Raw genomic sequence first — 17,103 nt, forward strand, 5'->3', positions numbered from 1 at the left:
CTTTTTTTTTTCCTCCCTGAATTTCTGCCTATTTCACCTTCTAAATCTTCGAGTGGATCTCACAGTTTCAATTCTGTTGTTTAAAAAAAGTGTGAGAGGGAGGTGGCAATCTGATACACACCCACCAATATGAAGGAAAGGAATGTCATAGGTAGATATAAAGAACAAATTTTTCCTAACATGGTTTGCTATTTCTCTGATAGATGTTGTGGCATAGTTCAATAGTTTGATCATTCTGTGGCTGGGGCAATATCATGGGTCGGGGGCTATGTGGGTGAAAAGAAGGCAGAGGAGAGATGGCTAATGGTTGAGTCATCTGGGAAAATGGCTCTGGTCCTTTTACTGAGTAGCATGGGTCTCAGAGATTAGAAGAGAAGCGATTAGAAAAGCACATAGAAGTGTTCACAGTGAGTACAGTCATCTCCTTTATTATTAAAATGGGCCCAATGAATGTTCAGCTTTTGGTCATTCAGGTTAGTTATATCTTCCTTTGAGATGATCAAGTGAAAATAATACAAGGGAGGGTCATTTCTTTTTCCTTTTTCCAGCCTATCATAACCCCTTATTTCTACTCTTGATAGGAGAGAAGATGGAAGCAGCCTCCCTTGTGGACTAAAGTTGATGTGTGAAGAGATTGGTGTTACACATTCCTCTTTATTTAAGCATGCTTGATATATATACAGATATATATTTTTTTATGATTAAAGCTAAGGTTTTAAATATTGCTCTTAAGGTAGAGTTGAGTCAGATTTCTATTTTTACCATGAAACTTAGTGAATGTGTTTTCCCTGGCTCTCTCTTGTGCTCTCCAAGTGTACCTCTGAGTAAATGACTTTATTTAGCTTTCTGACTTTGAAGTGTGCAGTGTTACTCTCAGAGATTCTTTATTGCATCTGGCAATTATCATTGTACTTGCTACTGGAGAGGATAGAGGTGAATGTTCCTAAGAGCCTTGTAGCAGTTCATTTCTAAGCCCCTTTGGTGATCAGAGTTGACAGGTGAGTCTTAGTTCTTTTCTGCTTGCGAGGTTTGGTGCCACAGGGTTGAGCATAAAGTACATCACCTCTTAGTTTCACTGTTCATTTTCTCCTTCTTCAGCTCTTTCCTGCATCTTAACTTCTTGCTCTTGTAATTTTAGACGAGGACTTGAATGATTTAGTTACTTGTTTTCAGTTTTATTCTCAATTTTATTCACACTATTATGAATCTAGGAGTTGATGGTTTTCTAGTTTTAGTTGACTAGCCCTATGAGGGACAGGGAGAAAAGTGTGCAACATGAACTCATGATCTGTCAGTATGAAAGTAATGGTCTATTTACATGCAGTGTTTGCCACACATTTTTCCTCTGTTAGGAACTTTTGTAAGGAAATGACATTCTTGCTTGTTTCATGAGGAGTAAATGGCAGTATTTTCAGAAATAGCTATGTGGTCCCCAAGAGAAAACATTCTTTGGCCATGAAATATACTTACCAGACATTTTGGAAAAAGTTGCAACCTAAATAAGATATTAACTGTAATGTGTTTGGTGTTAAAAATTATCTGAAAATATTTTAGCTAGTATTTTTGAGAACAGAGTTTCTTTTATTAGTAATTAAAGGCTTTCAGTGAATGAAAACTGTGTAATAGTCCACAGTGATGCCTACTGGTTAAAAGCAGATAATGAATTCAAAACTAATGGAAGTAATTTCAGTCTTAATAGTAAATATTATAATTATTCTTATTTGGCTTTATTTTTATTTAATTTGATTGGGGCATGATTTGAATGGAAACTCACTTTTATTGGATACAACTAAAATGTAATTGAAATGAAAACAAGTTCAAATCATTGAAAGGATTAATTTCTAATTATAGTGTATACATTGTCAAAGTTTCCTAACCATAATTAAGAAAGAAGTGTTTATGTGTTTGGTAATGTTTGGTTTATAGTATATATTCCTGTGAGTACCATGATTAATGCTCATTTTTTGAGCACACAAAAATTTCAGGTTTTTAAAATAAATTTTGTTTAGGCAAATAAAGTTATTTAGTTTGTTTCTCTTTTGAATAATAAATACATGTAGTTTGCAGGGAAGCTTTATTCACTTTTTTTTTTTTAACAAAAATTTGAAAACTCATCCTTTTCATTTAATCCCATTTTGCTGCTAATAATTTTTAAAAAATAGAGTAAAAATAACTTGTTCTTTCTTTTGCTTTAAAATGTTTGTCATCTCACATATGCCAGATTTATTGGACTGCAGTAGTTTTAGTGCATTTTGGCTGGAATGTTTATTATGACATCACCATAATCTATATACAGTATGTGATTTCAGATGGTTTCAGTGTTAAATATTTTCATAATTATGCTAGTTTTGGCAGTTCACTTGGAACTTTTTCACATCTCTTTAATGAACATGTTTTACTTCTGGGCTTTTGAGACAACCATATGTTTCAAAAATTAATAATGTGCTTTCAATGTTAATGTGCAGAAGTGTATGACTGTGGACATTTTTAAGGATTTAAGTTGAACTAAAAGTAATTACAGTAAGGCTTTATTCACGGTAGTAGTCTTTTAGTATTTAAGACCGTAACATCCCCCAAATAACAGAAGATATCTTTATGAAGATTGAATAGTGAAGTTATTTTGTGGAATGAAACCTGTGGTGTTTGTTTTTCATTAACTTAAAATGAACATAAGGTTGTGAGAAAATTTTCACTCTTGTTTATGGTTGCAAGTCATTTTGTTTATATGAAGTTTCAAACAAATTTTTTTCTAATGTATCACTACCATCTGAAGCCATGCAATTTTGTAAAACACCGTTTATTGTATATTTCTCTTAGTGCGATAGTGAATAAAAATTTTCTTAAAGAGGTCTTATTATCGTTCTTATTTGCCTCTAATACCCTGTGAGTTTGGTAAACTAGTGATGATTATTCATCACTATAAAATAGTGTTATTATTGATTAATGAATTCATGGTGCGCAGTGCACTCTCAACTACCCTTTGTAAAATTGGTATCTTTGATCTCTCACTCCACATATGCATTTTTACTTCAAGAAAAAATGTATTCTTTTATCCTCAAAAAAGGAATAAGAAGTTTTAGTTGCCAGATGATTTTCCCTCATGTTACTACTCCACCTATTTTCTCTTTGTAATGCCTATCTTCGTGAAAGTGCAGTTTATTTTTATTGACTCCACTGTAATTTCTCATTCACTCTGAGCTACTCATTTACTGCTCCCAATTCTCTCTTTCTGTGGGAACTGCTAAATCTCCTTTCTAATAGGTTAGTGGCAGCCTCCTCCTAATTACCAAATCCTGAAACAGGCCAACTAGAATGAGGACTGAGAATATCTCTATAGTTGTTAACATTACCCCATTTTTATTGAAAGATCTGTGCCTTTAACTTCTTCCATCTTAGATACTGTACACTCTGGCCTTATTTGACTAATCATCATTCTTTATATGTGCTACATATGTTGATACTGTTTTGCTTTTGCTTATGGTCCCTCCCTCCACACCTCAATTAGCCCCAGTCTAAACCTAAAACATTTCTACATTTGATTTTGAATGGCCTGATCTTTCTAGTTCTCCCAAACATAATGACTCTTTTTATGCTCCTTATTACTTAAAAACAAACAAAAGTATTGCTGTTGTAGAATTAGTTATATATGTGTTTGATAGATTCTGAAGTCCCTAAGGGCAGGATACAAAGATAAATATATCTAATTTATCCTTGTAAATCCAGCAATTGGCATGTAAGAGCATTACATAAATGTTGAATCAGGACAGAAAAAAGTACTCATTTGCAATTATAAATAAAGGGATAAATTTAAAAAATATGTATAATTTATTTGTTTCTGTTACTCATATTGAAACCCAGTTAAAACTTATACCTAACATGAATGATAATTTAGTATACATTGTTTAGTAGGATGGAGAGGATTATAAGGGTGATTAAGATTAATCATTAAAGATGACCAAGATAGCTTGGATTGAAAATAGTGTTTTAACATATAAACAACAAATAGGGGAAAAATTAAGAACCTTTTTATTTATTTTGCACTTACATAGAGATGGATGTAGTTTAAAGGCTTTCATTAAGTAATTTTTTCTTTTGCTAGAGCCATAAATAAGAATTCTTTGGAGACTGTCAAGTAGTTTGTTTTGACATCAGCTAAAGAAAGAAGAATTTATAGTTTTAAACTACTAGTTATTAATATTTTTAAATGCTGTTTGAGAATGCAAATTATGAAAATTGGTTATGTAGTTTTTAGAGCTAAAAATAAAATTATGTTGATCTTTCTCCTGTAGCTACCACAGACTGCATATATAAAATTTTTTTCTTAATTGTTGAATATGATTGATGGTTTTCTTTTTCTTTCTTTAAAATAAAAATAGGATGACCATGAAAGCTGTGGTTCTAATTCCACCAACCGTAGTACTACTGAGAACACAAAATCATCAATCAAACCACGGAGAATTCAGCAGGCTGCTCCTACAGATCCTGACTTACCACCAGGTAACTTCTAATGGGATCGATAAAATCAAACTTCAATTTTTGGCCGGGCATGGTGGCTCATGCCTGTAATCCCAGTGCTTTGGGAGGCCAAGGTGGGTGGATCACTTGAGGTCAGGAGTTCAAGACCAGCCTGGCCAACATGGTGAAACCATGTCTTTACTAAAAATACAAAAATTAGCCGGGCGTGGTAGCATGCACCTGTAATCTCAGCTACTCCGGAGGCTGAGACAGGAGAATCACTTGAACCCGGGAGGCGGGGGTTGTAGTGAGCCGAGATCGTGCCACTGCATTCCAGCCTGGGTGACAGAGTGAGACTCTGTCTCAAAAAAAAAAAAAATTGATCATTGTTTTAGTCCTTTGTAGAATATATATTTTTAGTATCATAAAACTTTTAAGCTGTATGTGCATGTGTACTTGTGCGTGACTTCTGAACAAATTGGGTCCAGAGCCTTCACAAATGGCTTTCATTCAAATTTTGATCCTCTTTTGCAGTAAGTTGTTCTTTGAGTTTCTTTCTTACAGTTTAAGCAAAAGACTAACAGTCTCTTTGTTCCCCTTGTGTCTTGATAACAAAGAAGAGACACTAGATTATTCTGAGTTTCTGGAAGCGCTAAAATTCACTAATGGAATCACAGAGTTTTGTAACTGAAACAGACCTTATATATCATCTCTTTTATTTCCTGAAGTTTTTATTTAGGTGGGACAGTAGTGGGTTGCATGAAACAGTTTCTTCGTAAACATTTAAAGAAAAAAACTGATCATCACATGTCAGCTCTGTGGCCAAGATGCATTGCTGCCTTTTTACAGTTAGGAGTTGTTTATCAGTCACTTTTGTTTTGATTTTATTTATTAGTGACTCCTATTTTTGTGAGATGTATTAGACATTGATATATAGTTGTTTTCTGTGCTGAAGTCTTATAAGCTTTCTGCTACTCTCATTACTTTTTGGCAGTCTTTTGGCACCATTTACTTGTAAAAGGCTAGAATTAGGTATATCATTTTACAGACCCCTTCCCTCAAATACATGTCCTAAGTTACATTTGAATTGAACACTGTTAACTAGTCTATAGTGACATGAGTACTGATGCTTTGTGTTCTTCAGAACTCTATTTAACAGGTCTTTGTTACCCATCTGGCTTCTGGATGGATGAATTGTTATAAGCTGGGAAAGGTGTCAGAGGAAGATGTTTTACTTCTAAATGTTTCTATTTGTGCTTAGAGTTGTGTGATGGTTCCAGAATTTTAAAAACTTTTTCTTAATAACTCCTTGCGAAAAATCCTGAGAAATTAAATTAAATTATGAATTAAACTGTAAGTGTTCTTTTTAAACAGGCAATCCTTTTGTCCCTCCAAATTTATGATTACATATTTTCTGAAGAGTTGCTATAGCAGCTCGTGTATAGAAGCATTGGGGTCTCTCTCAATGTCCTGGCAAAGAATAATCAATTGTAGGTTTAATTGTTGGCTTGTTCTATATTTTGTTTTTCCTAAGAAAAAACAAAAAAATTAAAGCTGTTGTCAATTGTTGATTTCATAGTAACCTTCTATGGGGTAACCTGCATGTACTCAAAATAGGTCCCAGACTTTTAATGATTCTTTATTGTCTGTATTAGAATTTAGACTGTTATTCAGAATTGGGAGAATTGGCCTATTTTTATGGCACAAAACATGAAATCATCAATATAACATAAAACATTCTTTTTTTTTTTTTTTTTTTTTTTTGAGACCCATTCTCACTCTGTGGCCCAAGCTGGAGTGCAGTGGTGTGATCTCAGCTCTCTGCAACCTCTGCCTCCCGGGTTCAAGCGATTCTTCTGCATCAGCCTCCCAAGTAGCTGCACCACCATGCCCGGCTAATTTTTGTAGAGATGGCGTTTCACCATGTTGGCCAGGCTGGTCTTGAACTCCTGGCCTCACGTGATCCACCCGCCTAGGCTTCCCAAAGTGCTGGGATTACAGATGTGACCCACCACGCCCGTTCTAAAACATCCTGTTTTTAGTAGCATTTAACAGAATTGTGTTCTACCTGAACTACTTGAGGTAGTTTTTAGATTAGCATGTGCTTTTCTACCTTTTACCTAACAGGAGGACTCATAGTCTCTTTTATGCTGACATAAATCACAGTTAAGAAGTAACTGAAGCTGTTGGCCAGTTACTGGGTGGCAGAGCAGCTAAACTTAATTTTGCCAAAAGTAAAAAAAAGGGATAATTTGAGAATCCAGTTGGATAATAGTAAATCATGTCATTATTTAAAGGTTAACTTGTATGGTTATTTGAGGAGTCTTTTCAGGCAACCTTATCCTTCTTGGGAATTATATTAATTACAGTTCTTTCATGGTAGAGATAAATTCCTGCTTTTGAAATTTTCTGGGGAGGTTATTTCTCCCAGCATCTGTGTTTACAGTTTTGCAGTTTGAGCATTTGTATAAATCCAGAGATGATTTTTGAGAAGTTTTTGTGTTGGCAATAGACAGTTGTTTTAATCTTTTGAAGAAGAGGTAGTTCTCTATTAGGAAAAGAATGTAACATCCAGCATCCGCTTGGCAATCTCTATTCTTGGCATCTAGAATAGTCTTTTTCAAACCAAGGATCCTGACCAGTTAGTTTATTGTTAAAACACTTTAGTGGGTCATGGCAAGCATTTAAAACTATATGGCATTGAATAGAAAGCCACATAGCATGTTTGCTTATATTAAAACTTAGTAATATTTCAAGAAAGTATATGAATGTATATGCTTGTGCTGCATTACAATGTAATATTTCTTACTGGGCGAAGGTTAAAAGAGTTTGGATCTGACTGATTTGAAGCAAACATTTTCTTTCAGTTAATGTTATATAGGCCAAGAACTTTACTGTTAATAACAGTTTATTAATATTGTCATTAATAACTTTATTAATAACAGCAAAGTTTTAAATTGTGGGCTTAGTACCTCCTGTAAGACATGCTGACAGTTTCTACTTACAGAGAATTTAAGTGTATTGCATTCATTCATTCATTCATGCATGCATGCTTCTTCAGTGCCTTCTGCATTTTATTTCGGTGTAAAGTGAAACCACTTCTAAACTGGATACCTGGGTTACTCAGTTCTGTACTCTCTGAATTATATGCCCTTCACTTTTATTGAAGTACCTTATAAAAAGCTGCAGTTGGTGGGCTGTTTCTGCATGTCTCTAAAATGGCTTTAAAGGACATTTTAATTTTTGAAAAATTTAAGTTATTTTAATTTTTTAAAAAGTTTAAAGTCATTTAGTTTTTTTCATCATCTCTTAATTAACTGTTATTTTTTTCCAAGTAGTTACTCATTTAAAAAAAAAATCCCTACTTTTTTTGCCTGCTAGAGGAAACTCAGAGACAAATTTTATGTTCCATTGTATAGCTTCAGCTGTCTTGGTATTGTCATATAATTATCTCTTTCCTTTTCCTTTCTCTTTTTCTCAGTGTGTGTGTGTGTCTGTGTGTGTGTGTGTGTGTGTGTGTGTGTGTGTATACAATGGTAAATCATTTTGTTATTTAACAGTTAAGTCATACGGTTATTTGAGGACTAATTTTTGGCAGCCATATCCTGCTTCGGAATCATATTACAGTTCTTTCATAGTAGAGATAATTTCTCTACCACATACTTTAATAGAAATATTTAGGGTATAGTTAAACTAAAATCCGTGTTGCCCACTGGGTGAGAAGATATGACTTGGGCTTTTTTTTTTTTTTTTTTTCCGAGATGAAGTCTCACTCTGTCGCACAGGCTAGAGTGCAGTGGCATGATCTTGGCTCACTGGAACCTCCCCTCACCAGGTTCATGAGATTCTCCCGAGTAGCTGGGATTCCAAGCATCTGCCACCATTCCCAGCTAAATTTTGTATTGTTATTAGAGACGGGGTTTCACCATGTTGACCAGACTGGTCTCAAACTCCTGACCTCAGGTGATCTGCCCATGTCGACCTCCCAAAGTGCTGGGATTACAAGTGTGAGCCACTGTTCCTGGCTGTGACTTAGTCATCTTTGATTGTCATCATCTAGCACAGGGGTTAGCAAACATTTTCTATAAAGGGTCAGTCAGTAAATATTTTAGGCTTTGCAAGTGATATGTTCTGTCACAGCTGTCTCTTCTCATGTAGCATGAAACTAGCTATAGATGATTAATAAAATTATGAATGTGGCTGTGCTCCAATAAAACTTTATTTGTAAAACCAGATGGCACAGGCCTTCTTTTGCTGGCCCCTAATCTACAGCGACATCTGGTTTGTAATAGTCATTTACATGTCTGAACCATACAAAATCATGCAGAATTTTCCTCAGGCTTGCATAATTAGATTTATGGTCACTGAAATTTGGAATAAGAAGTTATCTCAAGTTATCTGGTATAGTGGTCAGTCATTTCTAGGTCATAGATCATTGGAAATCTGTTAAAAAAAAAAGTGCTACATGTGCACATTCAAAATTTGCTTATAACTTCACATACTTGCTGAAGTCTATCCATAGGCCCACTTAAGCCTTTGATCTAGCCTACTTTGTGAATAAGAAAATGAAAATTCAGATATTTTGGTGTACATGGAGAGACATTACTAAATTAATAGTCATTTACTTAGATTTTTCTATTTCCAGTAGAAAATATTGAATATGAAATAGAGAACATAGTTTGTGTTTGTGTGTATGTGCTTAAATGCTCGCCATCTTGGCCTTTAGGGCTTGGTTTCTGAAAATACTGTTGAAGAGAGTTTAGTAATAGTTGGAAGATATGTTAAATAATTTAAGAATATTCCAGCTGTTCAAGAACCTGAGTCAAAATTGATAGTTAATTGCTATAGGAGATACCACAAACATTTCCTATTTGCCTTTTTTTTTTTTAAAAAAACATAACAGTGACAAATTATACAGGTTACGGTAATGTTAGCTGGTAGACAAAGTAACCTCTAATTTTTAGCGGCTTATCACAATAGAGGTTTTATTTTTTTATGTACCGGTTCAAAGCAGTGTTCTACCAGGAATCCAAGCTTCATTCGTTCATTCATTCATTCATTCATTCATTCATTCATTCATTTATTTATTTGAAGTGGAGTCTTACTCTGTCACCCAGGCTGGAGTGCAGTGGTGTGATCTTGGCTCACTGCAACCTCTGCCTCCCAGGTTGAAGTGGTTCTCCTGCCTCAACCTCATGAGTAACTGGGACTACCAGTGTGTGTCACTGCTCCTGGCTAATTTTTGTATTTTTAGAAAAGATGGGGTTTCACCATGTTGGCCAGGCTGGTCTTGAACTCCTGACCTCAGGTGATCCGCCTGCCTCGGTCTCCCAAAGTGCTGGTATTACAGGTGTGAGCCACTGCGCCAAGCCCAAGCTACTTTTATCTTGAGACTCTGCTATCTTTTAGGCCAGACTTTGGATTCTGCTGCTTTCAGCCTTTTCAAGAAGAAAGAGTCTGGAGAAGACCTATCTGCTTCTTAATATCCCCAGGCTAGAAGTGATGCATATTCCTCTGAGGAAAACTATTTGCAGGGATATTACTTATGACTTAGAAGTTAAATCTCAGTAGCAATTCCACATACCTGAAGTGGGAGCACAAATTACTGATAGATAGCTGCTTCTCTGCCATACAGGTGTTCTTTCTTATTAATGTATCAATCCATTTTTAAATGGATTATGCTTCAAACTATTACTTTGTGAATAACCTTTAAGATAGCTGATGTTTATATTTTATTACAGAAAATGTCATTAGAGAGCCTTTATTTCATTTAAATTTGACTGAATTTCAAAGTATTGCTTAGTGGAGACAGGCTGTTTATTTCCTTAAATGTGTATCACTATGTGAACAATATGCTAGAGCAGCTCATTGAAGGCTATTTTTGCCCTCAAAGAATTAACTGTTTAGGATAGGAGCCTTTTAAACTATCAACCACAGTACAAAGCCAAAGGAAGATGAGCTCTAATGAACCACAAATAATATCTTTTGGGCACTAAAAGGAGGGAATTGTCATGTCCACGTGTGTATGGCTTCTGAACACACACATAAAACAGAGGCAAGACAGATCAAAAATGAAAGTATGGGAGATAATATAAGAGACAAATAGTAGTCAAAAATAAATCTGTATCTTTGTATGAAAATGAGGCAAAAATAAAAAAATTAAAGACAAAAGACATTAATGGAAATAGGTAATAAAGATACTAAATTATAATAAAAGATATAGTTCTCCAGAAAATACACGTTGACTTTGTATGTACCTAACAATCTGACTTTGAAAGGTCATAAATCAATCAGGAAAAAAAAATCTCCAAATTAGATCATTGGATATCAAAATTTTGTTTTAGCAGACACATGTAAACTCTGCACTAGGCACGTAAGACAGTATACATTTCTTTTGATGCACACATTGAGTATCTACAGATATTAACAAAGACTTCGTTGAAAAGGAAGTCTTGAGAAATTTCAAAGCATCAGTATCATGTATCATTCTCTCTGACCACAGTGTGATTAAATTAGAATATAATTATTGATGTGTTTGAATTTACACTTGCCATTTCATTTGTTGTTTTTCTTTGGTCACTCTGTTTTTTGTTTCTGTTTCCCATCTCATGCCTACTATTTACTTTTTCAGAGCCCTGAAGTAGCTGCTCCACACATTCTTTCCAGGTTTTATGGCTGCAGTCACTGGGAAAGACAGGGTAGAGTGCTTACTTTATCTTACCCAGAACTGAAATCGGTTAACGTGGTGTACAACCTTTTAGAGAGTCTTTTCTTCCTTTATACACACACATTCACACATATGCACACACACACAATTTTTGGTAGCCTAAATTTTTCATTTAATGTTATGCCAAAAACATGTTTCCAGGCCATTCGTATTTTTTACATTGTTATTTCGGTCAGTGGCATACAATCCTGTTGTGTAACTCTTCTACAGTTTATTCAACCAGTCCTTTTTTTTTTTGTTTGATATTTAGGTTATTTGTTATTTTTAGTTTTGTAAAATGCTTTAGCAAACATATGTAGGTAAGTCTTTGCATACACCTCTGCTTATTTCTTTAGGAAAAATCCTTTCCAATTTATAGAGTCAAAATTTGCGAGCACTTTTAAGGTTTTTGGCATAAAATGGCTAAATTACTTGGTGAAAGGTTTGTAACAATACTTTATTCCAATCACATTTTTAGTCCAATGCTGTTTTTTATTATTAAAAAACATCTCTTAAACTTTTATAGGTGGAAAATGCTATCTCATACATTTTATTGCTAATTGGGATTTCCATTTTTTACCATTTTCTTTTTATCACTTTTTTTGTATAGGAAAGGTAACTTTTATATTTTGTTAGCTGACCAGTATTCAGTATTTTTTAGTCTCTTCTTTTGGAGCTTCTATATAAAAAGTACTGTCATCTTTGTGAAATGACTTTTTTCCCTCCTTTGCAATACTTATACACTAATTTCTCTTTTTTCCCTTTATTTCATTGTCTAGAACTTCTGTGACCATCTTAAATAATACAGTATCACCAACTCACATCTGTTTTTTTTTAGCTTCTACAGTAATTGCCCACAATTATTATCTAGTTACTAAATCTGATAAACATTTTTAATTCATATTTTATTGGGCCTGTCTATAACATTGACAATCAAGATTTTTTATTCTTGCCCTTTTAACAAACTTTTTATTTTGAAACAATTTCAGCATTTCATAAAAGACAAGAACATTCTAAAGAACTTATTTTCCCTTTAACCATTTGAGCATAAATTTCCTATCTGATGCTACATAATGCTTAAATAAATTTTACACCAAAAACTTGACTAAGATGTTTTTATGTACTGTAACCAAGTCATCAACCGTGGAATTTCTGATTATGAGCAACTTGGCTTCCCAGTGACCACATCAAGATGAATCAATTGCAGATGGTGTCTCTTTATAACCAAAAAATTTTGATACATGCCATTTAAGACTATCAGAGAAATAAATAACATATAATCTTTTTTCTCTAGGATTTCACAGTTTATCAGAGAAGATAACCAAACATATACACAAGCAAATGACTAATAGTAGCATAAACCCAAGAAAAGTCATAGAGGCATTTCTCTTTAATGTTGAGGTATAGGATGGAGGACATTGGAGAAGACAATATAAGGCAGAGGAAAATTATACTGCACCTGAACAAGAAGTGTGAATGGACAAAAAGTATTCTAAAAAGGAGGAAGAACACGAGCAAAGTTAGTGAAAATTTAGTGTTTTCAACTGGTCCTGTGGACATAGATGTATGTTTGGAAGAAGGGGTTATATGAGGTATGGGGAGAGGTAGATAATAAGAATTTCTGGAGAAAGGTTAAGTAGCAGGCTGTTTTAGAGCCATCTAATATTACATCTTGTAAGGTCTCATCCTTAGTGTGACTTTCCATTTTCAGATGCTTGTGGAGTAGACCTGGATGATTATTATGTTATTCGAACAAATACAGTCCCAGGGAGTCTCTAAGTATGGAGTGATGAGAGCTATTAGATCTGCTTGACACTATCTTGTAGCTTGCATAGAAGCAAGTTACTTTGAGGGATTATAGAGACAGTGTGTCATTTATTCCACTGATAAGTTTCTGTTACTTATTTTGACATTGCATTTTTAATAAGGAAATAGAAATAGTCTTCTACAGAAGTAGTTCTTTTGATATTTGTTTCTTTTACTTTGGTGAATTGGCTTATTCGTCTCAATTTGTATGTCAGTTTTATAATACAAAATGGAAAGAAAAAAATATATATTATTTTGAGACAGAGTTTCACTCCCATCACCCAGGCTGGAGTGTGATGGTGCAACTTTGGCTCACCAAAACCTCCACCTCTGGTGCTCAAGCGATTCTGCTGCCTTAGCCTCCCGAGTAACTGGGACTAAAGGCACATGCCACCACACCCAGTTAATTTTTGTAGTTTTGTAGAGACGGGGTTTTACCATGTTGCCCAGGCTGGTCTTGAACCCCTGAGCTCAAACGATCTGCCTGCTTCAGCCTCCCAAAGCGCTGGGATTATAGGTGTGAGCCACCATGCCCAGCCAGAAAATATTTTTAAAAAGATGAACAATCCATCAGTAGTGTTCTATCAGTTAAAATACATATTTTATGTTTCTATTACTTTGCATTATATTTCTGTGCTATTTTTGATACTGTTTTAAAGATAATAAAAACTCATGAACGCTTACGTGGTTTTTAAGAGTACTCTATTGGCTGGGCATGGTGGCTTATGTCTGCAATCCCAGTACTTTGGGAGGCTGAGGTGGGCGGATCACGAGGTCAGGAGTTCGAGACCAGCCTGGCCAATATGGTGAAACCCCATCTCTACTAAAAAAATACAAAAATTAGCCTGACGTGGTGGCACGGGCCTGTAATCCTAGCTAGTCAGGAGACTGAGGAAGGAGAATCACTTGAACTCGGGAGGCGGAGGTTGCCATGAGCCGAGATCGTACCTTTGCACTCCAGCCTGGGCAATAGAGAGAGAGAGACTCCGTCTCAAAAAAACAAAACAAAACAGTTCCCTATTCATGACAGGTTTTTGAGAAATAGGGAAACCAATATTAGTCATGGTCACTTGACTTCTTGGAAACGTATTTATTTTTGAGAAGGAGCCTTGCTGTGTCGCCCAGGCTGGAGTGCAGCAGCGCGATCTCGACTCACTGCAGGCTCCGCCTTCTGGGTTCACGCCATCCTCCTGCCTCAGCCTCCTGAGTAGCTGGGACTACAGGCGCCCGACACCACACCTGTCTAATTTTTTTGTATTTTCGGTAGAGATGGGATTTCACCATGTTAGCCAGGATGGTCTCCATCTTTTGACCGCGTGATCCGCCCGCCTCGGCCTCCTAAAGTGCTGAGATTACAGGTGTGAGCCACCGCGCCCGGCCCTATTTTTATTTTTAAAAATCTGCGTTGAGTAGTAATAACATGGGGTTATGTACATTCTAAGGTTAAAATGTTGATACTTAAAATTTCTTTTGGAAGTCTCATTTGTTAAGAATTATTTTAGCATCTACTCATGAAATAGTAATTGTTACTTTAAATCTATTAATATTTTGAACATTAATTTTGTAGCATGTGATAATTGGCACTCTAAAAGCTGCTAATAGTTTCTATATAGGAGAAAAGCTCGAATCTAAGTTGTATTACATTTCTTTCCTATTTGCATCATTGGGAATGAATGAAGGAGTTGGGTTTTGCAAACATGTTATGGTTGAATAGATTTCAATAAGCTTTCTCCCAGCAGTCTTTAGTATAGGTGTTAACAATGTCAGTTGCTGACAGAAGTTGATTCTGTTTTGTCCAGTAACATTCTGGGTTAAAGAATACAACCATATGGTTATTTCATGAAATAGCTAAAATTTTAATTACCTTTTAAATAGTTTCCTTTAATAGTGGAAATGCATTACCTTTTAGTTAGCTTTTTACAGTGGAAAAGATTAATTTTTTTTTTTCTCCTGGCTTTTAAAATGCTTTTTATAAAGTGTTATTTATATTTTTAACTAAATTACTGAATAATGTATCCATGTACACACCTACGTGAGAAACGTAAGTGAGATTATGAAGTATTCCACAGTAGCATGAAATTAAAAGAAAAAATTTGGAGATTCTAAGCAAGCCATGAAGAAATAGAATGTTCATTAATTACTTTTAGTGTTTTGAGTTAACTAGTATTTCTGTTTCTTTTTCTTATTTCCCTGTGTTCTTATTCTACTTTTATACATTCTTCTTCCTTCCTTCCTTTTGTTTTTTCATTTTTCTGTCTTCTTCATGGTAGTATTTAAAAAATATTTCTTTAACTCTTCCTGTCTACATTTTCTTCATTCATATTTTCCCCTCTACTCTATTTTAACATTAAATATTAGTAAGTGAATAGAGTTGAATTCATTATGATGGTCATGTTTCCTCTATCCCAGGCATAACTTTTAAATATTTTTATGGCTAAACTAGGAAGAGTTGATGGTAGCTGATTTAAAAAGAAGCTTAAGCTTAAAGAAGCCCATCTTTTAATATACTGTATAATCAGCATTTAGTAACATTGTTTCATTTTGGAAAATATTTACATAATACAATAAGCAAAAATCAAACAAAGTACTTGACGTATAGGATAATCATTGTATGGGATCTAGTATTATGTTATCAAAAATATATATGGTCTTTGTGGTTTCTCTTAGTGTGTGAATACTTCACTGTGGAACTTCTTGATAATGACATTTGTTGGGCTGGATCTGCTACTTACTAACTGTGTCACTTTGGCAAGCCTTTTAACCTATCTGAACTTTAGTTTCTCTTTGGGAAATATGCTAAATAATACCCACCTTTCTCATGCATTAAGTTCAATAACATTTTAAGAAAAATTATTTACTGAGAGATTTGTGGCTAATTAAAATCTTTTTTTCTATTTTATAGGTTATGTGCAGAGTCTGATTAGACGAGTTGTAAATAATGTAAACATTGTGATAAATAATCTCATATTAAAATATGTTGAAGACGATATCGTTCTTTCAGTCAACATCACTTCTGCAGAATGTTACACAGTAGGTGAATTATGGGATCGTGCATTCATGGATATTTCTGGTGAGTAAATATCAAGAATACTGTATATTTTTCCATAATTGAAACAATTGCTTTAACTCTTAACCTTTCTTTGGGCCAACTGACTTGCTGGTAAATGTTATCAAATCTTCATGCCTCCAGTGTGGAAAAAGAATGCACATATACAAAATGTTGCATATGATTACGGGAGGTTAGGAGACACTCGAAATTCAGAAATCTATACTTGTGGGGTTTTTTTTTTTTTTGTTTATTTTTGAGACAGGGTCTGGCTCTGTTGCCCAGGCTGGAGTGCAGTGGTGTGATCTCAACTCACTGCAACCTCTGCCTCCTAGGCTTAAGCAATCCTCTCACCTCAGTCTCTTGAGTAGCTGGGACTACAGGCACATGCTGCCATGCCTGGCTTTTTTTTTTTTTTTTGAGACAGAGTCTTGCTCTGTCACACAGGCTGGAGTGCAGTGGTGCGATCTCGGCTCACTGCAAGTTGCACCTCCCGGGTTCACACCATTCTCCTGCCTCAGCCTCCCGAGTAGCTGGGACTACAGGTGCCCACTACCATGCCTGACTAATTTTTTGTATTTTTAGTAGAGATGGGGTCTCACCGTGTTAGCCAGGATGGTCTCCATCTTTTGACCTTGTGATCCGCCCGCCTCGGCCTTCCGAAGTGCTGGGATTACAGGTGTGAGCCACCGCGCCTGGCCAAATTTTTGTGTTTTTTTGTAGTGACAAGGTTTTGCCACGTTGCCCAGGTTGGTCTTAAACTCCTGAGCTCTAGCAATTTGCCTGCCTTGGCCCCGCAAAGTGCTGAGATTACAGTTATGAGCCACCATGCATGGCCTGTACTTGTTTTTTAATACTTTTAATTTTCATTTTCTTACCTGCCACATGCTTGTTTCAAATGTGGTGTATAATACAATAATGCATTGCTTAACAACAGGGACATATTCTGATAAATGCATCTTAGACGATTTTGTTGTTATGCAAACATCATAGAGTATACTTACACAAACCTAGATGGTATAGCCAGTACACACCTCAGGTATATGGTATAGGCTATTATTGCTCCTAGGCTGCAAACCTGTACAGCATG

At 35.2% G+C, this 17,103-nt stretch overlaps 1 protein-coding gene across 44 annotated transcripts in view; it reads left to right on the forward strand.

The window, feature by feature from the left end:
- The window catches only part of VPS13B (vacuolar protein sorting 13 homolog B), an 856,590-nt gene that overhangs the window by 65,665 nt on the left and 773,822 nt on the right, over nt 1-17,103 (forward strand). For all 44 annotated transcript variants that reach the window (XR_013397372.1, XR_013397371.1, XR_013397373.1 and 41 more), the window contains exons 4-5: nt 4,377-4,497; nt 15,870-16,037. Coding sequence is in view for 30 of the 44 variants with exons in the window: in XM_077943895.1 (XP_077800021.1) it covers nt 4,377-4,497; nt 15,870-16,037 (289 nt within the window). In the remaining 14 variants the exon portion in view is untranslated. The remainder of the gene's footprint in view (nt 1-4,376; nt 4,498-15,869; nt 16,038-17,103) is intronic.

This window comes from Macaca mulatta, chromosome 8, assembly GCF_049350105.2.
Source record: "Macaca mulatta isolate MMU2019108-1 chromosome 8, T2T-MMU8v2.0, whole genome shotgun sequence".
Taxonomy (NCBI): Eukaryota; Metazoa; Chordata; class Mammalia; order Primates; family Cercopithecidae; genus Macaca; species Macaca mulatta.